This window comes from Ursus americanus, chromosome X (assembly GCF_024610735.1).
Source record: "Ursus americanus isolate L20-20 chromosome X, mUrsAme1.1.p, whole genome shotgun sequence".
Taxonomy (NCBI): Eukaryota; Metazoa; Chordata; class Mammalia; order Carnivora; family Ursidae; genus Ursus; species Ursus americanus.
In genome coordinates, this window is record NC_142164.1 from 37,137,249 (window position 1) to 37,163,940 (window position 26,692).

The window sequence follows — 26,692 nt, forward strand, 5'->3', positions numbered from 1 at the left end:
CTATCCTTCTCAAACTCTTCCAAAAATTGAAGAAGAGGGAAAGCTTCCAAGTTCATCTTAGGAAGGCAGGATTACCCTGATAACAAAACCAGACAAGGACACCAAAAAAGAATTACAGGCTAATATCCCTGATGAACATAGGTGTAAAAATCCTCAACAAAGTATTAGCAGACTGAATTCAGCAGTACATTGAAAGAATCCTATACCATAATCAAGTGGAGTTTATTCCAATTCAACATCTACAAATCAATCAGTGTACTACACCACATTAACAGAGTGAAAGACTAAAATCATGATCATCTCAAAAGATGCAGAAAAAACATTTGACAAAGTTCAACATCCATTTATGATAAAACCTCTCAACCAAATGGGTATAGAGGAAGCATACCTTCAACATAATAAAGTCCATATATGACAAACCCTCAGCTAATCTGATTCTCAATGGTGAAAAGCTAAAAGTTTTTCTTCTAAGACCAGGAACAAGGCAAGGATGCCTACTCTACCCATTTTTATCAAAATAGTATTAGAAGTCCTAGCCACAGCAATTAGGCAAGAGAAAGAAATAAAAAGCACACAAACTGGAAAGGAGTAAGTAAAGCTGTCACTATTTGTAGATCACATGATGCTATATATAGAAAACCCAAAAGATTGCACAACAAAAACTGTTCGAACTAATAAATGAACTCAGCCAGGTGGCAGAATACAAAATTAATATACACCAATCTGTTGCATTTCTGTATACTCATAATGAACTATCAGAAAGAGAAATCAAGAAAACAATTCCATTTATGGTCATATCACAAAGAATAAAATACCTAGGAATAAATGTAACCAAGGAGGTGACAGACCTGTGCACACTGAAAACTGTAAAACGTTAATGAAATAAATTGAAAAAGACACAAAGAAGGGGAAAGACATTCCATGCTCATGGATTGGAAGATTTAATGTTGTTAAAATGCCCACACAACCCAAAGCAATCTATAGATTCAGTGCAATTCTGATCAAATTTCCAATGGCATTTCCACAGAACTAGAATAATTCTAAAGTTTATATGAAACTACAAAAAAACCCAAAACCCTGAGTAGCCAAAACAGTTCTGAGAAAGAAAAAGCCAGAGGTATCACACTCCCATATTTCAAACTGTACCACAGAGCTGTAGTAATTAAAACAGTATGGTATTGGAATAAAAAGACACATAGATCAGTGGAACAGAATAGAGAGCCCAGAAGTAAACTTGTGCATGTATGGTAAACTATGACAAAGGAGACAGAATATACAATGGGGAAAGGACAGCATCTTCAATAAATGGTGCTGGGAAAACTGGACAGCTACATGCAAAAGAATGAAGCTGGGCCAGTATCTTATACCATACACAAAAATTAACTCAAAATGGATTAAAGACATGAATATAAGACCTGAAACCATAAAACTGGTAGAAGAAAACATAGGTGGTAAGCTCCTTAACATCAGTCTTAGTGATTTTGGGGATGGGGGAATCTGTCTCCAAAGGCAAGGGAAACAAAAGCAAAAATAAACAAATGGGACTACATCAAAAGCTCCTGCACAGCAAAGGAAACCATCAACAAAACAACAGGCAACCTACTGAATGGGAAAAAAATTGCAAATCATATATCTGATAAGGGTTTAATACCCAAAATATATAAAGAACTCAGTACAACTCAATAACAGCAACAAAAGTCCTTTTAAGTAATGAGCAGAGGATATGAATAGACATTTTTCTAAAGGCATACATGTGACCAGAAGACACATGAAAAGATGCTCTCCATCACTAATCATCAGGGGGATGCAAATCACAACTATAATGAGATATCACCTTACACCTATCAGAATGGCTGTTATAAAAAAAAAACAAAACAAGAAATAACACGGGTTGGCGAGGATGTGGAGAAAAAGGAAGCTTCATGCACTGTTGGTGGGAATGTACATTGGTACAGCCACTGTGGAAAACAGTATGGAGGTTCCTCAAAAAATTAAAAATAGAATTACCATGTGATCCAGCAATTTTGGGTAGAAATGGAAACACTAATTCAAAAAGATATATGCAACCCTATGTTCATTGCAGCATTATTTATAATAGCCAAGATAGGGAAACAACCTAAGTATCAGCGGATGAATAAATTAAGAAGATGTGTCATACACACACATACACACACACACACAGGACTACAACTCAGCCATAAAAAAGAACAAAATCTTAAAAAGAATGAAATCTTGCCATTTGTGCAACATGAATGAACCTTAAGGGTATTATGTTATGATAGAGAAATACAAATACCATATGATTTCATTTATGTGGAATCTAAGAAACAAAATGAAAATGAACAAAACAAAACCCAGAATCATAGATACAGAGAACAGATTAGTGGTTGCCAGAGGGGATTGGGGAATTGAGCAGGGGTGAAATGGGTGAAGGGGATCAAGAAGTACAAACTTCCAGTTATAAAATGAGTCATTGGATGTAATGTACAGCATGGGGAATATAGTAAATAATATTGTAGTAACTTTGTATGGTGACAGATGGTAACTACATTGACTATGGTGATCATTTTGCAGTATATACAAATGTCAAATCACTATGTCATACACCTGAAACTAACATAATATTGTATGTCAACTGTACCTCAATTAAAAGAAAGATGAACCTGGGTCATAAAGAGAAAATTAAATTGTGTTCATTGTGCTCAATAGATTTTCATCTGAAAAATAATTAAAACAAAAACTGTTCCTAGTAGTTCATTTCTAAAAACAAGATAGAGTAAATCCAGAAACTCTGCAGACAGAGCGTAATTGTGGACATTATATGAAGGGAAATGAGGAACACCTGCCATCTACACTAAACATGTAGCCATCTGTTTCTTTATGTATCTTGTATTTTCCAGTTTTAATTGTGCTCCACTAAATGAGACCACAACCCATTCTCCCAATTTAAAGGCGAGGTGAGAACTTGGGGTGAAGACGCAGATTCTTGACAATATTGCTGCGGTCATCACAGCATGCAGCCCAGAGGGTATTTTTTCTTCCTGGTGGGCAGCTGTAGCTCTCACAGAGAGCAAAGGCTCTTAAGAATGTGAGATTAGAGCAATTCAAGAAGTTTAAGCTAATCAGAGGGCAGCAGAGGATAACACTCTAAAGCCTAAGTGAATCCTATAGGATAGGAGCCAAATAACACATCTGAAAACCTGGGGGTCCTACTACACTTTAGCTCGCCCTCCCACCTACCTTCCACCCTTCCTTGCTTTCTCTTTTTGTCCTTTTGTATGTGTGTCCGTATTCCCCCCCCCTTTTTTTGCCTCCCACTTCCTTTTCTCATTTTTTGTTTCCTCTTCCTCCATCTTTGTATATGTGTCTTTGTATATATGCCCTTTCTCTTTTTCTGTCCCTTCTTTCTTTCCTTTTGTTCCATCCCTTAGTTCTTTCCTCCAATCCCCATCAATTACCCAGCATATTGTATTTTGAAATGTATATTAAATCAATAAGTTTTAATATTTATAGGCATCGAGCACTAAGTAGGTTGTATTCATTAGTCTAAAGGGGAAAAACATCCCCCAATTAGGGAACACTTTACCTATGGCTTACAATTGAAAATTTCCTTTTGGATCACTGCCCTTACTCACCAAAATAGGGTCCCCTTCCTCCTTCCTTAACCTAATGCAGTCGTGTCCTTTGTTGCTTTTCTCTACCATTAGGTTTGATAAATGGTCACTTTTTTTGCATTCTGTTTCCCATCCGTTATTTTTTTTCCATAATGGGAAGCTAACATTGCTACTTAATGTGAAGGAGAGGTTATGGATAATTTTTCAGAATTGGGTTTAGGATTCTAATATTCTAAGTTTCTGGAATTCAGACATGCCACGTGTGCATTCTGTTCCAGAATCTGTGATGAGGAATGGCAGAATTTCCAGATGATTGAAACCCCTCATGAAAAACACTGTTTTTATTTTTTAATTTTAGACCTACATATGCCTGATTTGCTTTTCTTCACCTATCCAAACAGGGATTTTTTAAAAAAGATTTTTATCTACTGATCGATATAGAGAGAGAGTGTGATCAGGGGGAGGGGCAGAGGGAGAGGGAGAGAGAGAATCTTAAGCAGACTCTACACTGAGCGTGGAGCCTGACACGGAGCTTGATCTCGGGTCCCTGAGATCATGACCTGAGCCAAAATCAAGAGTTGGACGCTTAACCGACTGAGCCACCAAGGTGTCCCCAAAAAGGGATTTTTAATTTTGGTCTTAATTGTTTCCTTGTCCTGAAAAATGATGGCCTGTAATATGAATCCCTTCTCGGTTTGGTAACTTTCCACTGGTTAACTGATTAAAGTCATCAAAGTTTTAGAAAGTGAAAGAATGAAGGAGTGAGTGAATAAATGGCTAGCTAGCTCAATTCACTTAAATCATTTGTGTTGCATGCTCTGTTGTTTATGATGAGCCTTGTAATAGCTAAGATTTTGTCTCTTTTTGGCTGTTTTTTTTTTTTTTTACCTACCCCTCATAGTTTCCAGGCGCTGTCACAAACTTTGATTCTTTGATAGCTAAACTCTTAATTCCTTTTTTTAAATGTTCATTTTCATTAAAGTGCTATTTAACATTAGATATTAACTCTGACAGATGTTAATGCTGCTTCTCAATTAGGTAAAATATATTCTTGGTGAGGTGCCAATTTGAATTGAATATATTTGAATTTGGTATGTGAATTAGACTGTTGTTTAAACTTTACCCATCCATCACATGGGTGATGGAGCAGCTGGCTGGTTTTGTATATAAGTGGGTTTTTTCCCCTAACAATATTTACTTATTTATTTATATTATTTGGAGGGGAGGGGCAGAGGGAGAGGAAGGGAGAGAATCTCAAGCAGACTCCCCTTTGAGTGCAAAGCCCAACACAGGGTTCGAACCCACGGCCCCGAGATCATGACCTGAGCTGAAATCGAGACTTGGACACTCAAACAGTTGAGCCACCCAGGCACCCCGCCCCCACTTCAGCAATATTTAAACATTAGAAAATGGCTTCCTATTGTAGTGAAGAGAACTTCATATGAATGCATTACAAGATCTCCTTGTTTGTCAGTTTCTTAGGCTGCATAGAATTTAAATTGCCAGACACTACTTTGGTATAAAATGTCTTCCATGGACAGTATTAATATTTTAAAATCCTTTTTGCTCCTGCAGATTTCCAGTAGACAGGAAGTTGAAGCTAGACTTGTTTACCCCTTGGCTACTAATGAATGCTATTAAATTATTATTTATCTTCTTTAGGCAGAGGCACTACAGGAATGAGATCAGAATTGCCAAGTGTGGCAAGCATTTAATTTTAAAATTAAAAAACATAATACAAATCCATTCAAAAGTGGCAACTAAAGTGTGGATCCTAGAAAGTATTTTGGACTTGAGTCAGAGAATTGGGGTTGTGTCCCCACTTGTGTCACTAACTTTCTGGGTCATCTCAAGCAAGTCACTGCCCAGCTCTGGATGGCATAGCCCCTCTAAATTTCAGCTTCCACACTGCATAGTCTATATGCTAAAGAGAGCAGAGCTGAGGGAGGCTGCATCCTCTTATTTATCAGCTATCCACACCAGCCTAGCAGCTCTGAGGTCGTCTCCAGCTGCAATTTTTTGTCTTTTTTATAATCTCTTAAATCTGTGCTAGGCTTTCATTGCTAGTTCTTTTCCCTAGGAATTTGCATTCAGAAATACTGAGAGCTTTCTACCTTTTGGAATTTTTCTATGCTCATGAATTTAATGAAAAAGTTACTTAGAGTTACCAAAAGAAAAAAATGCCAGAATTAAATGTCTTGTTTGAATGACTGTTTCTGTAAAATCAGACTGTTTCCATCATGACTAATGTACCTTCACTATTTCAGTTTTGAACTTAATACATTTGGGTCCTGGTACGGTGAGGCATGATTGTCAGTTTCTCTTATTAGCCATGCTAGTATTCTCCCACTTACTCATTGTTCTAACTTTTTTTTTTAAACCCAGAATGATTGAGCAACAAGGCTCCATATCATGGGAGTTATATTTTAGGTACTTGAGAATCTCATTGATTTGAAATAGTTTGAATTGCACTAATCTAAAACTTACCTTTCGTTGGTTTGCTAGGAAAAAAAGTAAACAAAATAACTTGCCTTAGAGTGTTGAGAAATTAACCGTATGGCAACTTCAGGATGTGTACTGTTTGTAAAAGCTAGAGAGAGATTTTTACAGATCTCTTCATTAAAAGAGGTCTAGCACTACATAAAAAGGCAGACAATAACAAGGGTTGGTAAGGATATGGGGAAATTGGAACCCTCACACATTGCTGGTGGCAATGAAAGGTACAGCCACTGTGGGAAACAGCTTTTCAGTTCCTGAAACAGGTAAACACAGAATTACCATATGACCCAGCAATTCCACTTACGTATCTATACCCAAAAGAAACGAAAACCTAGCTCCACCCAAAAACTCATACATGCATGTTTATAGCAGCATTATTTATAGTAGCCCCAAAGTGGAAACAACCCGAATGTTTCTCAACAGATCAAGAGATCACAAAATGTGATAAAGCCACACAATTGAAATATGATTAGGCAGTTTAAAAATGAGGTATTGATACATGCTACAGCACGGATGAGACCTCCAAAACATTATGGTAAAAAGCCAGACACAGAAGGCCCCATATTGTAGGCCTCCACTTGTATGAAATATCCAGAATAGGCAAGTCCATAGACAGAAAGTGGATTAACGCTTGCCAAGAGCTGGGGGGAAGGAAGAATGGAGACCTGCTGCTAATGGGTATGGGGCTTCTTTTTGGTGTGACAAAATGTTTTCAAATTGGATAGTGGCGATGGTTTTATAATGTGAATATACTAAAAACTGTTCAATTGGATATATTAGTGGGTGAATTTTATTGGTTTGTGAATTCTATCTCCATAAGCTGTTATGTAGCAAAAACGTTAGCAACTATATTATTCTAATTACTTGAAATTGGAAAAGTGTATGTAAGTTATATTTTTTGCCAGGGGCTGGAAGGAGGGAAGAGTGGGGAGTTAATATTGAATGGATGCTGTGTTTCAGTTGGGCAAGATGGTAAAAGTTCTGGAGATGGATGCTGGTGATGGTTGTGTAACGTGAACATACTTAATCACATAGAACTGTACACTTAAATATAGTTAAAACAGTAAATTTTATGTTACATATATTTTACCATAATGAAAAAACTACAATCCTAAGAAAATCACATTTTACATTATTTCAATATCTAAGGCTTCCCCCCCTCCCTTTTTTCTTTTTAGCAAGAAGATGGAAAGTGTGATCGGCCTTTTGGTTTTTATGCATGAGATTCTTCTATGTTTTAGAACTTCTGTTCAGTATATGTGTTTGTTAGAGAGAGGGTGTTGGTTATACACACACATATATGTTTTTATCTTGGCTTTGAAGGAGAACTTGAAAATGCTTTTTGAAACTTGACTTGCCAATAGGAAAATAAAAGAGGCCAAACTTTAGGAAAAATTATGTTGTTAAATTATAAAGTAGTGTAATGCTGTTCTCAAAGTATAAATTATCACAGATGTCCTGATTTTCTTGGTTAATCTTGGCTCCTTAAATGGGAAAAAAAATTTGTACTTTGTATAGAACATATCTTTCTGTAAGCATTTTCCTTTGTGTAGTAGGGTAGAACGAGCACCCAAATGCATTGAAAACACTCACAAACATAGGGGTTATGTTTGTCCAATACAATAAGTGAGTTTCAGAATGCAAAGGAAGAGATGGAAAAATGAAAAAAAAGAAAAGAAAAGAAACTCCAGCCATGAGGAAGTCACTGAAAAAGGAATTAAATGATTTCTAAAGGCCATGAAACTTTGTTATAACCCAGGCAGTTTGTAGGCTCTAAGTTTGTAACTTCTAAGGATTAATCTATGAAAACATTTTCTAAGCCTGGCTGCTGTATAGGACATTTGAATTTGAAGATCGATGGCACAAATGCCAGCAATGCCATTAGTATAAAGTGTAATGAGAGGTATGTTTGTTTTTCTTGACCAGGAAGTGGTTTCTTTGAAAAGTACAAGAAGCAGTGCCTCTGTGTGTGCGTGTGTGTGTGTCTGCGTGTTTTCTGTCTGTTCTTCTATTGCAGGAAGAATTATGGTCTTCCACCATCTTTGTCCTTTATAGTAAGGGTTTTTCTAGAATTTGGCACTGTAGTATATTACCCTTGATTACAGGATCCAATCAGAGTTGATGTACTCAGAAATCCATTGATGTGATTAATGGTCTCCTAATCATACTTTTATTTCCTAGATTAGCCCAATTTCCTGTACTTTCACAATTTTTGAGTCATATCTTGAATTATCCTTTATAGGGGGCCTAAAATCCTTGTATTTTTAGTCTGTAATTTGCATGATTATTTTAATTTTCTTTGATTTCCTTTGCTTGAAGAAAATGAAATTTTGATCTTTTTTGAACTCTGAGTGCTGTTCTGTGGTAAATGGCCAACCTAATATGAACTTTTTTTTTAACTATATACATTTTTTTCTCATTAGCCCTAGATCTAGAAGTCTTTCCACAAACTTCCAGTAGTCTGGCTTTTATTCTTCTCAAAAGTAAAGTAAAAAATATTCTCAGATTCTCTAAGTAACAGGGAAGAGGACCAGGAAATGACTGTACAGGAAATGTAATTGATCATTTACTCTTTACAGTTGGTCACAGGACTGGCTAATAAACAGTCCATTGAATGAAAAAAAAATGACTTTGAAAATCTTTGGGGCCTTTGAATACATTTGAAGATTATTGGCACCTTTGGCACCTTACTGATTTTTTTTTTAATCTCTTACTTTTTTCAAATGACTTGTCTGCATTTGAAATTAGGACTTTTTCATATCTAGTGGTTGCTTTAATATTTGCTTTGTTTTCAACAGTGCCCTTAAAGATAGCCGTTTTCCCCCAATGACAAGGGACGAGTTGCCACGGCTGTTCTGCTCAGTGTCTCTGCTCACTAACTTTGAAGATGTCTGTGATTATTTGGACTGGGAGGTAAGACTATAGAAATTTTTGAAAGAAAAATGAAGGTAACTCCTGAGTAAATGTTAAAAAGTAGGCCCGTTCTCTATTGTAGTGGAGGTGGAGAGTAAGGTGGATAAATAAATCAATGAGATATCAATGAAGGAGTTGTTTTTTTTTTTTTAAGGCAAAGCGCCATGTGTCGTTTTAATCCCCAAACTGAATTTGCTGTTTATTTTTGTCCGATTACTTTACCACAGCACCTCATAAAAGCTGTTAATAAGTAGCAAGAAGGGCTGATTGGAATTTATTTTTCCTCTAATTTCCATTCTGATGTACTTTGGTGTAACCGCCACCTAGCAGTTAGGTGGTCAGAGGAAACTTCTCAGAAGCAAGGAGCCAAAGAGTGAGGATAATACACCAGTTGGGGAAATCAGCATGTGGAAACAGAACAGGGTGCCAGTTAACCACAGTTAAATCATGTTAATTCATTCTTGGCTACCTTACTTTATGCACTCAAACACGCTAACAAATAATATTAAGGTTATATCTTGGTGATCTCTGAGCATTGCCATGATTGAAGTAGCCTAGATTGATCATTTTTTATTCTTTAGTGTGTGGGGTTGGGTTTTTAAGGAAAGTCAGAGGTTCTCCCCATGATTTGTTTTGCTCGTTGCGAGGAGATGGTTGAATGGATGTCTATGAAATTTCACACACAATCATGCACACATTATTGAATACCTCCTGTATTCAAGGCACTGTGCTCCATGTACAATAGTCCTAAGATTTGGTCCCCACCATAAAGCATCTTTCAGTCTAATGGCAGAGAAAAGAAGTATACACCAAGCATAAAGAAATAAGTACTACAAGAATGAAACAATGGGAATCCAGCGATGCACTTAGCATTCTCTCACATAAACACTCATAAATGACACGACTAGATCTTTATGGTATAGCATGTTTTAATTCTACTGACTTTTTAGAATGACCGCCTCTCATAGTAACTGAGATATTTTGCCTTGTGGACAGATAGATCAGTGTCTTGATAATTAATTGGACTTGAATTGTAGTTTGGGATTTGCTCTGATTCCTTGTGAGACTTTGGACAACTTATTCCACTGCCATTCAGTTTTCCACATACAGAATAAGACATTTCTAAATTTCTTAACCTTCATTGGAAGAAGTCCCTATGATGTAAATTATTGTTGTTAGGCCAGAGGTTTAAAAAAAAAAAAACCATTCTGCAGAGAGTACGATAAAAGAGTTCCTTCTGAGTTTTGTAGTACATCAGGTTTTTTGGAGTATTATCAGAATATGAAAGCATTCGGGGATGTTTTGTAATGGGAAAGATAAAATTAATCGATAGCATTGAACCTATGAAAGTTGGATTGTCTACAACCTTTCACAGAATAAAAATTTCCTGATTGTTTTCTATAAGTTCATTGTTCCTATTTGAATTTTTCTTTTTTTTAATGTTTTTTTTATTATATTATGTTAGTCACCATACAGTACATCCCTGGTTTCTGATGTAAAGTTCAATGATTTTTCTTAAAGAGAAGTCTACCCATAGCATAGAAACATTCCTCAGTACTTTATTTTTAAATGATCCCAAATTATATCCCTTACTTATTAACAAATAACAAAATTTGGGTGGTTTTTTAATGTTTTAAGGCTACTGCTTCCTTTTCTGTATCTAGAATTTTATTTCTGCTTTCTGAATTGCAGAGTGCCCTGCGTGTGTGTGGTGGGGGAGCGATAACAGGGGTAGTGCCTGAAATCTAGGGATGAACGAGCTACAAAAACACGCCTACTCTTGCCTGCCACCACTGAGTTGGAAGTACAGTTGTGGCGGGGGTGGGTTTCCACATGTGCAGGTGTGAGCATGTGTGGCATGTACATGAATGTATATTTCATAAATATGCATGCATGTATTTGGAAGGAAGGAAAAACGGGAGGATCCAATAGTAGCTCAATGAATATGGGCAAGCACAGAGTACACCACCATCATCTTCTTTAGCCCACTTCAAGCACTGTCTACAGCTAAAATGAACCCTCATGCCTTATATATTGGATATTTAATACATTCCTCGAGGCTTAGATATTGGTATCTATTTAGTGATGCTTTCTGGTTAAAGTAACAACAACAAAAATAAACATGTTTTTGTGCTTTTAACATACAAATATTTGAAAGTGAATTTTAGGTCCTGCTAGAGTGGCTATGCTAAGAGGGAAAGACTGTCCTTTTCAGTTAGTTCGTCATAGTTGGAAGTATTTAGCATAAGAGAAATTTGTTCTGAAAGAGTAAGAGTGAAAATCGCATTTTTTTAAGTACAAGAATGTGATTTGGGCTTAAAAAAAATATATCATAGGGGCGCCTGGGTAGCGCAGTCGTTAAAGCGTCTGCCTTCGGCTCAGGGCGTGATCCTGGCGTTCCGGAATCGAGCCCCACATCAGGCTCCTCCACTGGGAGCCTGCTTCTTCCTCTCCCACTCCCCGTGCTTGTGTTCCCTCTCTCGCTGGCTGTCTCTCTGTCACATAAATAAATAAAATCTTTAAAAAAATATATCATAGTCAGTGATTACAAACAGAATGGTATTATCGTGGGGATGATGTCATAAGGGTCATCCTTAAATAATTCTGAAAAAGCACTGGGTACTTGAAACACAGAATGCCAAAGTAGAATTAAAAACATTTTTTTAAAGTATATGTCAAGGCCTTTCCACTCACAGGGATATACCCCAAAGAAATGAAAACAGATGTTGAAACAAAAACCTGTACGCTAATGTTTATAGCAGCACTATTCATAATAGCCCAAAGGTAGAAACAACCCAATACCCATTAACAGATAAATGGATAAACCGAATTTGGAATATCCGTACAATGGAATACTAATCAGCCCTAGAAAGAAATGAAGTAGTGACATGGATGAACCTTGAAAACATTATGCTAAGTGAAAGAAGCCAAGCACAAAAGGCCACACACTGTATGATTCTGTTTATACGAAACATGCAGAATGAGTGCATCCACAGAGATAGTGTGTAGTGGTGGCTGGGGGTTGGGGGAGGGGCTGACTGAGAAGTGACGGCTTTTAACGGGTCCAGGGTTTCCATTCGGGGTGATGAAACAATTATGGAACTGGATGTTTTATGACACTGTGAATGTACTTGATGCCACTGAATTGTACACTTTCAAAGGGTTAAAATGGTAAATTTTACATGATGTGTATTTTACCACAATAAAAAGGCGTCTATGCATCTGCATATATATTGAAACCTACTGTCCATAATAGTATAGTAATTCTCATTTATTGAAGAAGAAAACTTTGAAAGTTCAAAAAAATATAAAGAAAGGCAAGCCATTTGTAATTACACCATTCTGAGATAATTGCTGTTAACATTTTGGAATATTCCTTTAAATTATTTTTCTGTCTTTGTATCAATAAATATACCTATTTGTTCATGTAACGGAGATCATATTGAATATGCAGTCATTATTAAAAAGGATTGTGGGAAAGTCTTTGTTTATGGTTTATTTTAATATTATAAGTTAATGTTTCAAATTGCAAATATCCTTTACGAGGGGGTCCAGTCTATCTTATGAAAGGATACAATTCACTTTGAGAAATTTCAGACTGTCAAATAGGTACAACTTTTCTTCCAAGAAGGAAATATCCTATTTACCATAAGTATCTAAATTTAACCTGAAATGCATAGCGCTGTATATGTTGATGCCACAGGGGGAAACAGGAGATGATGACAGAATTTTAATAGAGAATTTTTAAGGTAGAGATCAGTAACGAGTATGTTTGATATAAACAGAAGCCTCTCACCTAGGGCTTTTCTGGTAGTAGTACAGTTTGAGAGTTGACCCCCACTGGTGAAGCATGTTACTGCAATAGAATTCCTAATTAAAGGGATGAAAATGCCCAGATCAAAGCAGAAGAGGGCAAAGTCTAGAGGTCCCAAAGCATAGAGGTGAGTCACTTTGGTAACAAGAGAGACATCCCTGTGGTCATGAAGATGAGGGACGTGACCAGTGGTCACAGCCACCTAATTTTCAAATGATCAGGAAACAAGTGAACCGCCCCAGGGCTGGCTACTGTCTTTCTCTTTTCCCCAAGGTTTCTAACTGAGCCTGTCTGGAACTTCTCTTTTGGTAACATGTCTCTATTTGTATAGTGGAAGTTAATAGGAAGGTAAGATTTACAGCAATCAGACTTTGTTTTAGAGGCTAGACTGCTTCCCTTTGATAACGCGAGGAATGTCTGATAAATGGTTTCACAAGTGGATATAATTGGTTTCAATTCAAGGTTGAATTGACAGAATGATCAGTATTGCCTCCATGTTATATTTCCACAACTTAAGAATCATAACATGTAAGATGAGTGTCTATGGGTAGCCTGTCAAGGAGTCTGGATAGTGATTAAAAACAGCAAAACCATCCACAAAGACCATGCAGACAAATTGGAACACCACCTCCACCCTTCTAAGAATTGCTCCTTGTTGCCCCCATCATGATCTACTTCTTGCCCTGGTAGGTATGAGAAAGATGAAGAGTTGAATGATTTGGGGGAGAAAAAATTCGTTGACTGATAAATTGAGATATCTACCTGCAAGGCTAAAATGGCTGTTAAATGAGGAAAATTGCTCCCCTGGAGTGACATCTGAAGTGATCTGCCTTGTGTTTGAACACAAAAACTTATGACCGTGGTTGTGTGTTCTTCAATTGACAGCATTCTCTTAATTCCATATGACAGGATGATGGACAGACACGGTGCTTCAGAAAGAAAGAACAGTTCATGCAGTCTGGTGGAGTCCTCTAAAATATCTATAGGCTAGAACTAGTGTAGTCACACGATTTGGGAGCCATGTTTGTTTTTCAAGATCTGAAAGGATATAAAACCAAAGACATTGCAACAGCCAGAGTTTGACTGGAGGGGTGACTCCACGTGTGTTACCTCACAGCTGCTCATTTGCAAGATGATATAAATGAGTAAGCTTTTTGCTTGTCCAAGAACTTGTATATAGCCAGTATACAACCAGTGACCTTACATGGGGATGCTTATGGGGCAGTTTGCTGACGGGAAGACAAAGTCTTTTCTAAACTGTCGTCGGGCATGAGGAAGAGATATTTTCTGTATTCTAAAGTAGACCATTAGATCATGTTTCAGTAGATCAGTAACATTTTCACAAACCATAAGGCACTTTTAGTTCTATCTAGCTCCCTGGATCACTGCTATCTCAACTGCGTATACAGCTGTCACTTGGGGAACGCATCATGGCCCTAAGACGGACTGTTCCTTTTTAGCACCCAACACTTACATGAAATCAACCCATGCTGGATGGGGCTGGCCAGCATGGTTTTTGTATGATGTCAAAAACCTGTCCCTGGACTATAGAGCTAGATCCCAAGGCCCTAGTCTCACTCTGTCCCTGAAGAACCCAAGTGTCTGTCATTGTCTGTGAGCGTGTTAGACTCCCAGGACTCAGGGTGCTGCACTTCACTTTAAAAAGCACACACCTCTTGAGTGAGCATGGCTCCATTTCTGACGTGTTCGGTTGCAGTTAATAATAGTGTGCTTTTGTAACAACCTTCACGAGTGTAAACAGATGAGATGAGTAAATTGGCTACCGTCATTATCTCTCATGTATTTTAGAAGGTCATGATCTCCTTCTCGCCCCTTCAAGGTTTACATTTTTCTAGCTCCTCTCAATGTACCACTGAAAACAGAGTTACCATTCAGACACATATGTTTAACATGACTCACCCAGTGAAATGACTTCTCATCCTATATGTTCTGCCCACCCCCCCTTCATGATTTTTCCCTATGATATACACCATGGTTTGCTTCTCTTCTAACTTAAGATTCCCACCTTTGGGGTGCCTGGGTGGCTTTGTGGCTTAAGCGGCTGTTTTTGGCTCAGGTCATGATCCCAGGGTCCTGGGATCGAGCCCTGCATCAGGCTCCCCTGGGAGTCTGCTTCTCCCTCTCCCTCTCCCACTCCCCACCGCTCATGCTCTCTCGTGCTCTCTTTTGCTTTCACTCTCTCTCTCCAGTAAATAAAATCTTAAAAAAAGGATTCCGACCTTTGAAAAAATACATATACAGGGTGGGGGAGGCTTTGTTTATCTAGGAAAATGCTTTTCACAGTATTTTCTCAAGGACCTTGAGATTTTTGTCTAAGATGTCACTATCGTTAGAATAATTTAGTCTTTGTCCTGATGCTTTACTTAGAAACATTTTTTCAAGTGCTGTGGAACATTGGGGAAAGGAGTACTTCAAGCTTCCTGACCATCTAGTAAGAATTTGCTGTGAATCACCACTTCAGTGTATTAGAAGCCTAGTGAGAAAGCAAGCCGAACAAAGCAAAGTAACTTCTAGAAGGTGATTTGATGGATATTTCCATTAGCCATTGGTACCGTTGGTGAAATGGGCTTGCACAGTCCGTCCTCTGGCCTCCTCCAATTAATTCCTGCTTTTCTCCTAGCGTGTTGTTTGATGGGGGGGGGGGGCATTTCCCTGCTTCTTCCCCCAAATCCACAGACCCTTCCAGCCCTTTCCCTAGTAGTCGTATTATAGTCTGCTCTTTCCTGAATCCCTTTTCCTCCCCAGGATGCTGGAGAAGTTGGACTAAATAATACCCGTGGTCTCTCTGGAGGCTGACACAGTGTGATGCTGTGACTGCCCCTTTTTAAAATGGCTTCTGTTTCATTTTACTTCCAGAGAACGAATCACCACTAGCCACTGAGAAGTCATAAGAGGTCCCTAACTTTTAAAATGGCAAGGTGGCAACTAAGGTGAAAGAGAGTCCAGTTTTTGAAATTGGACATCCCAGATTCCCTTTCCACCAAAGAATTCTCTTCAGCAGGACAAAATATCCTAAACAGCAAATGCCTTGTTTTATTACTGCATCATCCCCTGGTTTAAGTCAGCGTTACATGTGTAAATCTAAATTAAGCAATTAGGGAGTGACTGTTCACTTGACAAAGATAGTTTGCTTTGCAGAAGGACTCACTCTAGGGTTTCTTTACCGCCTTCCCGGTGACTTCGAAATTAATCCATTTACATAAAAGCAACACATATGTAATCTTTTAGGAACAAATCTTTTGTAGGTGGAGTAAAACTACATTGAGCTAGATACTCCATGTACAGTTTAACCTGTATAAGATTCTTCTGTTTCTTATCAAACAACATTATTTCACCTTGAATACATTGGCCAAGAGGTGTTTCTCTCCCCCCAGCCTTTGAAAAGCAAACTGATTCCCGTGTCTAGGTTTTAAGAGTATCTCCTAACTTGAGTTTCTTTGTGTGTAAATTCACTCCCTTCCTCATCCCCTTAAAAAATGGTAGGAATGCGTTTTTCAAACTTTTGATGCAGAGCAGGCTTTTCATTTAAAGGTCACCTGTGTTGCCTGAACTTTTCCTTGGAAAGCTTCAGGATGTTCAGTTTTTAAGGAATGCTCATTATAATTAATCATTACAGAGAATTAAGTTTTTCTTTTCCTTAATTGCACACTGAGCTGTCACTTGTTCTCTGCAAAACCTCAGCTGAGAACAGTCTCTTTCCTTGCACATGATACACAAACATGTTTGGCTTCAGAGCTTCTCAAAGTGCCTTGTCAATAGCCACGCTTTATTTAAAATCTTAACTCATTCTTTAAAAGTTCGCGGGGGTGATTATTAGCTAGTTCAGGTATTGCAGAGCTGTGTGTCTGCTATTAATTAAAGTAAATGTTATCAGATTGTTGTCTGGGGCCTTTGTGAAATAAATTGGCAAGCTTGCGTTCCTGATAGACAAGATGTCTGAGTCTCCTACATGAATCAAAATTGGCACTAATTGGCCCTTTGGTAGGCTCTGCAAACGCCAAGAATTGGCCCGTGAAGATTGAAATAATTTCTAAAGCTAAAGGTGACTCATTTGCAGGAATTTGAGAGAAGAGCAGTATATATGCATTTTGGTCAAGGAGGCCCTTTGCAGTCATTTTCACAAAATAACAATAGAAAAAATAACTTCTGCTGATGTAGACGACGGAGCAGAGGTTTTAGAGTAGACTATATTAAAAGGTGATTTTTGCCCAAGTGGTGGCTTTGCACTCAGTTACCCTTTTTGAGTTATTTTTCTAGTAGTCCTTCCGTTTCTGGAAGCATCTCACTCAAAGGAGATTTGAAAGCAAGGACAGGGGCGCCTGGGTGGCACAGCGGTTAAGCGTCTGCCTTCGGCTCAAGGCGTGATCTCGGCGTTATGGGATCGAGCCCCACGTCAGGCTCCTCTGCTAGGAGCCTGCTTCTTCCTCTCCCGCTCCCCCTGCTTGTGTTCCCTCTCTCGCTGGCTGTCTCTATCTCTGTCGAATAAATAAATAAAATCTTTAAAAAAAAAAAAGAAAGCAAGGACAGCTGTAGTCACTGGTCAAATAATGGATTAAAAACAACCCAACAGCATAGTCCTTCATGTTGTCCTAGTTGGCTCACATTATTTTTTAAGGCAGTAAGGCACGATTTGTTTCTAGGAGGTCCTAGGGTGGCAGGCCATCTTTATTTTCCCCTTTATACTTTTCTAAAGAGAATTTTTTTGCAGTAATATGCATGTATTATTTTTATAAACAGGAAAAAATTATGCATGTTTGTGGTTGGTGAGGTTGACAGAAGTAAATTATTGAGCCCAAAAAGTGATTTGCAACAATGCTGTTTTTTAAATGTATTATTTGGCAAGATTCTGAAGTGTTAAGTGCTAACAATTGTTAAGTGTTCATAGTTAATCAGATGGACACCTTCCAAACTTCAGACTTCTGAAATTGGTGGGTGGGTTGAGGTGATGTAAATTCACAACTCTGAGGATTTGATGGGCAGATCTGGACAATATGTAGTCTACTTTTTTATTTTTGGTAGAATTGTGATTGGGGGGAAGTGATTCATTAGGATGTGTACAAATTGTCATCAGCCTTTATGATTAAAATCTTAATTTTTCTTGCCCCAGTGAGAATTATTCAAGAGGATAAACTTGGAGTAGGCCCAAGTTTGGAATATTTTCCTCTTGTATGGTTAATTTGTTTTCACTGGGAGAAGGAAGAGTCAGCATCTTCAGAAGGCTGAGTTGGGGGTGGGCAGAAGGTTCTGTGGGGCTTTAAGGGAAAGAGTGGAATGTGTTGCATTGTGGCTTTGGAGCTTTCAGGAGAAATACCACATATGGCTCTTTCCTCCCAAGAATATAAGAAACTCCAGACTCTGGGTCAGACCCATGGGCTGTGCAATGCAGTGTTTGTTTCTGTCCGTGGTACCAGGGGCTGTTTTGTGAAAGAGCATGTGTGTCTTCTATGATGCCAGCCTCTAAAGGTTAGAGGGTGTGCCAAATATCCTGAGCTCCTCTCATTAGGAACAGAGTCCTTTTATTCAGTTCAATGGAACTGGCATATTGAGCCTGGCAGGTCAGTCTTATGTGAATGACCAGTGACTGGCTGCTTTGTTAATTGCAAAGCATATTTTGCCAAATGATATCAACAAAGACATGTCAAACCAATTTCGATTCCTTGACTTCCTGATATACATAAATACACACATGTATATAATTCAAGGTGAACCCACTGAAAATCAGTGGAGTGAGCTAGGGCCATACTGTTTACAAAGGAAACCCAACATTTGGTTAATGGGGAAGACTGGGGCTAACTGTGGCATTTGCTAAGACACAATGAACCTGAGGAGGTAATTGGTTTTATTGGCCAGGATGTGATCAGGGGAAGATTTAGTGTTAAGGGTCAGGGCTGTGGAGGTAATTGTGGATCCAAATGGCCCAAGGCTCGCGTGGAGCCCACTTGACTTAGCCAGCGCATGTTTTATGCTCGTTGATGCTTTTAGCCAGATGAGTCCTTTTCATGTTTGAGCATATCCAAGGTTGTTGGCTTGTTGATCAGGCTTGCAAGTAACAGTGAGGCCCTTTTGTAGTGCTGCTGGTGGCTTATAGGACGAACACTTGCCTTATGGACAGACTAGGGGATATCAAATTTTGTGCAGTTATGAGGAGCAGAATATAGATATGTGTTATAATGGGGTGGGAGAGGGCACTTCTTTAATGCTCCTGTGTTGAGAGTCACTGCATTAGAGGATAATAGTTGTGAATGAAGCCACATTTCTAACAAGGGACCAGATAACGAGGATAAATGAAATCTGCAGACAGTCTGAAAGCTTCATTTTAGCCATTATTTATAATCTCTTCTCCTACCAAACCTTTTACTATGTAGCAAAATTGATTAATTTGCGTGTATCTCTCTGTGTGTGCCCCCACATGCTCTCTGATGGAGGAGTGAGCAAACAGAGAAACGGACAGAGGAAAGAGGATGGGGCCAGGTGGGGCTGGGGATGCAGAATCCCCAAACTGAATAATCAAGTCTGGACTAATCAAGATCTATTTTAGGGTCCTAACATTAATCTTGATATTTAATCATTCTGGGTGATGTTAAAAACAAAAGATTGTATAATAGCATTAATAAAAATCACTCGCTATGTAATGGTTCAGAATAAATATGGCCTTCTTTTTAGCACGAAATAGGAATCTGTTGAACGGGTCTTACTGTTCTCCCAGCACACACAGATACAGCTCTCTTTAATTCCATACCCTCTTATCTATAAGTCCTACATTTAATTTACTACCATTCGAGTTGATTTATAGCTTTGCTTAGCAAAAGTACAGTCTTGATTAAAAGGATATTATCACAGCCGATGGGCCTTGAAAGCATTTTTTTTTTCTCAGACCTTCTAAAAATTTTGACAGTGGCCTGCAGACTCCCATAAGGTTAGGTCTGCAAGTCTCCCATTTTTGCCTACCTGGCCATACTCTGGGCAGTGATGGTTAGGGGTCTGTGAGAGGTGGTAGGGTCGCATAGCCTTCCCATATGCTACCTCCTTATCCATCCCTAGAAATGGAAAGTGACTACGACACCGTGGTAGAGTTTTAGCAGAAGTTGGCTTCAGGGAGTCCCACTTCCCTGGTTAGCTGATCTCTTAGCTAGCGGATAATTGCAGCTGGAGCCTTTGTCTCTTGGGATGCCGCTTGGCGGAAGGATTCTCCACTCGGTCTCAGAAAGGATTCGATTATTATACATGAGGGTTACATTTTGGAGTTGAAGCTGTGGCCATTTGCCCCCTCAAACAATACGGAATTCGTCTTGGGGCTCCTGTCCCAGTGGGGACGACTTCATTTGCAAAGCCAGTGATTTCCACAGGTTGGCCAGATTCGGTCATTCTCCACAGCAGGCCATTTTCCACTCTCCTGTTTTGATTGCGCAGCATGACTCCTTGGTGGCGTCTGTGGTTCTGGGAGTAAGGAAAATGCTGTTGCTCAACAGGTGACAAAAAGCTATTATGCTTTGATTCTGGTCAGAACATGATTGCCATTCTCCCGATTCCGCGGGTTGAAGAAATGCGTCACTCTGGTTTTGGCTTTCTATCACTGTGGAGTATATTTTTTAATCTATGAAAGAAGTTATTTTTCCCAAAGGGCTCACTTTAAAACCACCCTATTTACATTTCCATTTACAGGTACTTTCAATTGTTCAGAATCATAGGAACACAGAAAAGAACAAAAAATTGTGAATGTGGTACTAATTCTAAGTGGGAGAATTTTGATAACTTTTTTGTCGTTATTAAATTTGATGGAGGGGCCTCCTGAAAATACAAAAGTCAATCAGTTTTATTCGTGAGTAATTTTTATTTTGGTCAGCATGTCCTTCCAGTTTGGTCTTAACCTCCTTCTTTATATTTACATATATATATACAAGCTTTGCTGAGGTATTATTCACATACCATACAGCTGGTCATAACCACTTTTAATTGCTAAATTACTAGGCTTTAAAATCTCTGATATTTTTGTTAAAGAACACAATGCACTCCTATGAAGAAAGGATTAATGTGTCTAAATTACCTCCAATTTGCCTAAATCACTTTTTTTTTTCAATACACAGCTACAGTTTGTCAGAGCTAGACCAATTATTAGAGGTTTTCTAGTTAACCTAGAATAAAAATCACCTGGGGAGTTGTTCTTTTTCTAAACCATACTCGCTGAAGCATGAAACCTCCTGAAATTCTGATAAATTTCACAGCCCCCACGCCCCCCCCATACCAGTTAAACACCCCTGATTTTGTCTAACACTCTCATCTCACAAATAGGGAAACATTCTTCATCTCAACAATTTTGATTAGATGCCTTCATAAACACCAAAATTCTTTCCAATTTGAATATGACAGATTTTTGATAAATTGAGTAGAAGATGCAAAATTCACTTCAGTGAATGATGGGAGCACAGATTATTTATGCTGTGTATTTTTTAAAAACAAATTATGAAGGAGATGCTATGGTTGAAGGGAGAAAAAAAAAAACCTTCAAAGTCACAGATCAGAAAGTCGGTATACAGAAGCTCTTGCAAATTTGTCATTGTCTCCGTACCGTGTCAGGCACTGGGGAGATTAGTAGATGTCCTTTATCCTGGAAAGGCCTGATAGCTAAGCACTCATATTTCTTCTCAGCTGTCCACAGTCATTTCCCACAGGGTCTGGGAGGCCTTACTGTGTTAGTTTTTAAACAGCTGCCCTGATTGCATCTTCAGCAGAAGGAGATTCATAAGAATACTGATACCATGTAGAAGAAGTGTCCACAGAGATAGGCTTTCAGCAAAAAGCAAGCTTCTCAGAAGATCTGACAGGCTCTAATTGATGGATGTGTGAAGAAGACCTGGGAAAAGGACAAGACGGATTCTCCGGAGGACTTTTTCTTCCCTGAAAAAGTGGAAGATTTCAGGCTGAGGGCAGAAGCAGCAAAAGAAGTTTGCGTGGGCCCCTGTTCCTCTTCTAGACCTCTGCATGCCTACAGATGAAAAGAGGCAAGGCCTGTGACTTCACTCGCCTGCTCTGAAAGGAAGCCTCTTTCCTGGATGAAAGTGCTTCCCTGGTCTCACGTCCTCCCTCCAGGTCCCTTGGGCCACCTTACTAAACTCCACTTGGGGACCTTGACCTAAAATGACTCTAGATTTAGGAGAACAGAATGGAGTTGTTGTGCTTTTCAAATTTCATTTTTCTTATCAGTGTTTACAAAGAAGAACGTTCTGTGATCCCCAGTTCTAGATATGATTCTATGTGAGATACGAGGGGGAAAAAAGACAGATGCCTTCTGACTAGATGCTAATCAGTGAAACAGTATGTTACTTTCTTAAAACATTAGCAAGAAATTGCCCACATTTACTTAGAGAACTCCCTTTCTTAGGGCATCACGAGAAGTTTGTGTGCTTCCCATAAAGTTATAGTGATCTCTGTGTTCATGTATAAGAAACTGTGCAAAAATACCCTCCCCCAAAGGGATTTGACATCTTTATCACGTGTACATCTAGCAGTAGTGCGTGAGGGCAGGGATGTAGACGGACAGTGAGGGTTTGCCACAGACCCACCGTTAAGCCATAACATATATTTTAGAAATACCATGTGGAATGGGTGATGATGTGGGATCTCGTTGTTGGCTTTTTTCCAGCCTTATCTGGGTCTGCTCGTCTACATAGAATTCAAGGTTTTAAAGAGACAAGACAGCTTGGGAAGGGAGTTGGCAGCCCTGGAAGTTTCAGAACTTAATCTGAAGTGGCGCTTGTACCTGAAAACCAGGACATACGTTTGCTGTCTCTTTGAAGTCAGCTCCCTCGCTCTAGTTCCTTATTGTCATGAGCCACAGTTTGGGGTGGGGGCAGGATTCTTGTCCTCGACGGTCTTATTCTACACACAGCAGAATGCTTGGTCTGTAGCCTAATACACATTGGGGACACATCAAGCGATGTTTTCAGTCTCCACAGCCGTCATAATGGCCCTCAAACCCAAAGTCAGTGCTTTGGGAAAAGCAAAATAATACATATATAGATATATATCTATATCTCTCTCTATATATAATGCCATAGATAGATAGATAGATAGATAGATAGATAGATACCTATATGCCCTTCCAAAAACAAGGGGAAAGGAAGAGGTGCACTCTCTTGAAAGTCAAATTATAACTTTTTCTTTCTGTTTCTATGAAGAAGACTGTACTAATAAAACTGCCAATTTCTTTCAGGTGGGTGTACATGGCATTAGAATAGAATTCATCAATGAAAAAGGATCAAAACGCACCGCCACCTACCTACCGGAGGTTGCAAAGGAGCAAGGTCATTGTACTTTATTTCATATGATCTGGTGAAGAAGTTGAACAGATACACACATTGAAATGCGCTTATCTGACCTTGCAGTTCTCAAACGAGAAGAAACGATTCTTCCAACACTGCCACTGCAATGTCTGTATGAGATCGGTGAATTACTCACACAGAAGTTGACTCTCGGCACTAAAGTTTGAGAGCAAAAACACGCAAAATTATATAACTTTCCCCAGAGCAAAGACTTGTGGAAGTGGGGTTTTCTTTTTAGGCGACGGTTTGCTATGAGTTCGAAATGCCCTTTGCCCATCTCTCACTGTGCCGTAGCCTTTTGGCATAAACAAGCCTTCTGTCTAACAGTCAGCCACACGGTACATTGTCAATATCAAATGCTTCCTCGTCAGGTGGTTGCCGGGTACTCATTCGGCTACTGTGAGGATCGTACATTTCCCATTAAGATCCGGAGCACCGAGACTACACGAAGTCCTCGTGTTTGATCGGCTTGGCCTGCACTTCCTAATCAAACACGTTTCTGTGTTGGCAGATAAAGTACAAACGTTTGCGAACCACCACTGTAACACAAAAGAACTCTTCACTCTGTAGCACCTTGTCCTTTCTAGCTACTACGAAATTCTAGTTTTACACATCAGTTGAAATGAATATTTCCTCTTTATCTTATAGAGTTTTTTTTTTCCTCATCAGAAAGCATCTGTAATTGGGTTTCTCTCAGGTTTGGTTCATATAAATGTGAGCTATATAATTGTACAATTTTGTATTAGGCACCCCCCACCCCTACAAGAGAGTTAGTCTTTAAGACAGCTCTTGGAAGATTTATTGGGGTTGCTTTCAAAAATGTCTCAATCCTGTAGTTCCCGTTGGCTTCGTAAAGTATACACGAGCGAGAGGGGACCTCGGGTATTAAGTACACCATCCCATGTCAGAACCAATAAAAATGCCTTCGCATAGCTTACACAGATACACTTGACTGACTCCAGAAGATACCATCAGGGACGGTAATTACCGTGAGTTAGTGTGGGAGTCCTAACTACTACTGAGTTGGCACAGTGACATTTAGGCTTCTCCCTCCCTTAAAGATGTCATGTTAGAGGAGAGAGCAGTGCTCGTGGTTTAATACTGAGGCCTGCCTGAGCCGTCACTGCCAGCCCCTTGGCTTCTTGTCTTCGACCGCGGTTGAGATAAAAAAGCCAGTGTTGTCAGCCATCACAGGTAGCTAGCACTTAAGGTATGCGGGGGGCAGGTCTGCTTCTGTACAGGAGGAAGTCTTAGCTCTTCTTTGTGACTGTTTTTAGGACCAAAGGAGTGGATGGTATCTGGCGTCAGTAATAGCTGACCTCTACAAAGTCATGTTGTATTTGCCCAAAAGTGCTTGTGACATGTGCTTGACTGGTATTTTATCTGGTCTACTCTCCACAGGATGGGACCATATTCAGACCATAGACTCATTACTGAGGAAAGGAGGATATAAAGCTCCGATTACTAATGAATTCAGGAAAACCATAAAACTGACCAGGTACAGAAGGCATTTTCTAGCGCAAGGCTAACCAGTACCTTTTGATGTGTGTGTCTATAACCCTCTGATTTCTTTGGTCTGTCTTACTTGCTTCTGTCTTCTGAAACCGAATGGAAATGAATGGCAGGGCCATCCTGGGGGTGGATACCCTGGAACTTGGCTCGGCAGTAAAGCTTGTGTGATGTTTGAGCCCATTCTTCCCATCTTTAGTTCTGTGTGATTCCTCTGGCTTTACATGAGCAAGTCCTCTGAGCCTGTAGACTACGTTATTGAAGAAAGTTACCAGAATTAGCCACTGGCTAGCTTTGGATGTTGCTTAGCAGAACCCCCCGGATTCTGATAAGCACTCTTCAAATTTGAATTTAACCTTAGGATGTTGGCAGCAACAGAAGTCTACCATGGAAACTTACTGAAAATCACAACTGAGCTAGACTCACAAATGTCAAATACGTTTCTCTGTGGGATAATGGGGGTCCTTATTTTTTTTAAATATCCAACACTTCAGGAAAATGGATTGCTGTTTCCGTTTGTTTCAATTCCATAAAACCACAGTGAATGCCTATAGTCTAAAAATGGATTTTTCCGAGCCCTGAGGAGTTACATATTTGAAAATGCCTCCCTCTCTGCTTTCCCCAGGTTCAGCCTAGGAGACTGGAAGGGCATGTATGAAAATGATGAATATAAGGCAGAATGTGATGGATGTTGTGAGGTCATAACGTAGGGAAAGAGGACTTCAAGAGGGGTGGGTTTAGATAATATAACATTTCAGAGACGAAGTAGGCTTGAGACTGGGCTGGAGGAATGGGTAGAATATGTGAGGGGGGGGGAAGGGATTGATTTAGTGAGTTGAGGCATGTGGGTAGTGAAATACAGAGCCAAGTTCTGAGGAATGTTCAGTAGTCTAATTTGGCCAGTCTTTCGGTGTGACATAGAAGCCTGGAAGACGGGTTGGGTCGTATCATGGAGTTCCCGACTAAGAAATGTAGACCCGATTCTAGATGCAGTAAGTAGCTGTTGAAGGGTTTGAAACAGATGGATTTGGGAAGGTGTAAGATTGGAATGGGACGCAGGAAAAGGAGTTAGGAGACATTGCTATTACCTAAGAATCTGGGGCAGCCGTCCAAAGGAGGTGAATGGGAGCCTTAACAAGAGCTGTGGCAGTGGGGTGGGAAGAAAGGTGCAAACAGACGAGAAAACACTGGAAGAAATGAAAAGACTTAGTCATCCTTCAGAAGTAGGGAGGAGGAACAAGTCGAGGCTTTACTCTAGATGAAAAGCACCAAGGCACCAAAGCACCCTTTAACCAAGGGAGGGACCACAGGAGGAGAGTCACATTTCGGCATTGATTCTGGGTTTGAAGTGCTTCCTGGGGTATCTGTATAGAAATGTCCCGTATGTCACCGAAAATGTACATAGATAGAACTCATGACGAGAGATGGTGATTTGGGATCATCTATGAAGAGGTCATAGCTGAAGCTATAACGGTAGGGTTCCCTGAGGGGGTACAGAGAGTATAGGGTCAAAAGAACTGAAGGTAGAGGGGCGCCTGGGTGGCACAGTCCTTAAGCGTCTGCCTTCGGCTCAGGGCGTGATCCCAGAATTCTGGGATCGAGCCCCACATCAGCCTCCTCCTCTGGGAACCTGCTTCTTCCTCTCCCACTCCCCCTGCTTGTGTTCCCTCTCTTGCTGGCTGTCTCTGTCACATAAATAAATAAAATCTTTAAAAAAAAGAACTGAAGGTAGAAACATAGTAAAATCCTACCAGGTAGAATGTTTTGAGCAGGAGGAATATAGGGAGGTAAGGAGCAGTCTGAGAGATGGTGGGGGGTGGGGACAATCAGGGACGTGTCGAGTTGTAGAACCTACGACACAGGAGAGCTTCAGAAAGGGAGTGGTGCATGGTCTCCTAATGGAGAGGTCAAGCAGGAGCAGGGGTGACCTTCTGAAAGAGCAGTTTCTGTGAAGAGTGGCAGGAGCCAAGGAACGCCGTGCTGAGGAGCAGTGTGAGATGAAG

The 26,692-nt window shown here is 39.6% G+C and overlaps 1 protein-coding gene across 3 annotated transcripts in view; it reads left to right on the plus strand.

Moving 5' to 3' along the window:
• AMMECR1 (AMMECR nuclear protein 1) overlaps positions 1 to 26,692 on the plus strand; it is a 109,811-nt gene that overhangs the window by 78,150 nt on the left and 4,969 nt on the right. For all 3 annotated transcript variants that reach the window (XR_015723430.1, XM_087860104.1, XM_087860105.1), the window contains exons 3-5: positions 8,912 to 9,026; positions 23,072 to 23,162; positions 24,582 to 24,678. Coding sequence is in view for 2 of the 3 variants with exons in the window: in XM_087860104.1 (XP_087716230.1) it covers positions 8,912 to 9,026; positions 23,072 to 23,162; positions 24,582 to 24,678 (303 nt within the window). In the remaining variant the exon portion in view is untranslated. The remainder of the gene's footprint in view (positions 1 to 8,911; positions 9,027 to 23,071; positions 23,163 to 24,581; positions 24,679 to 26,692) is intronic.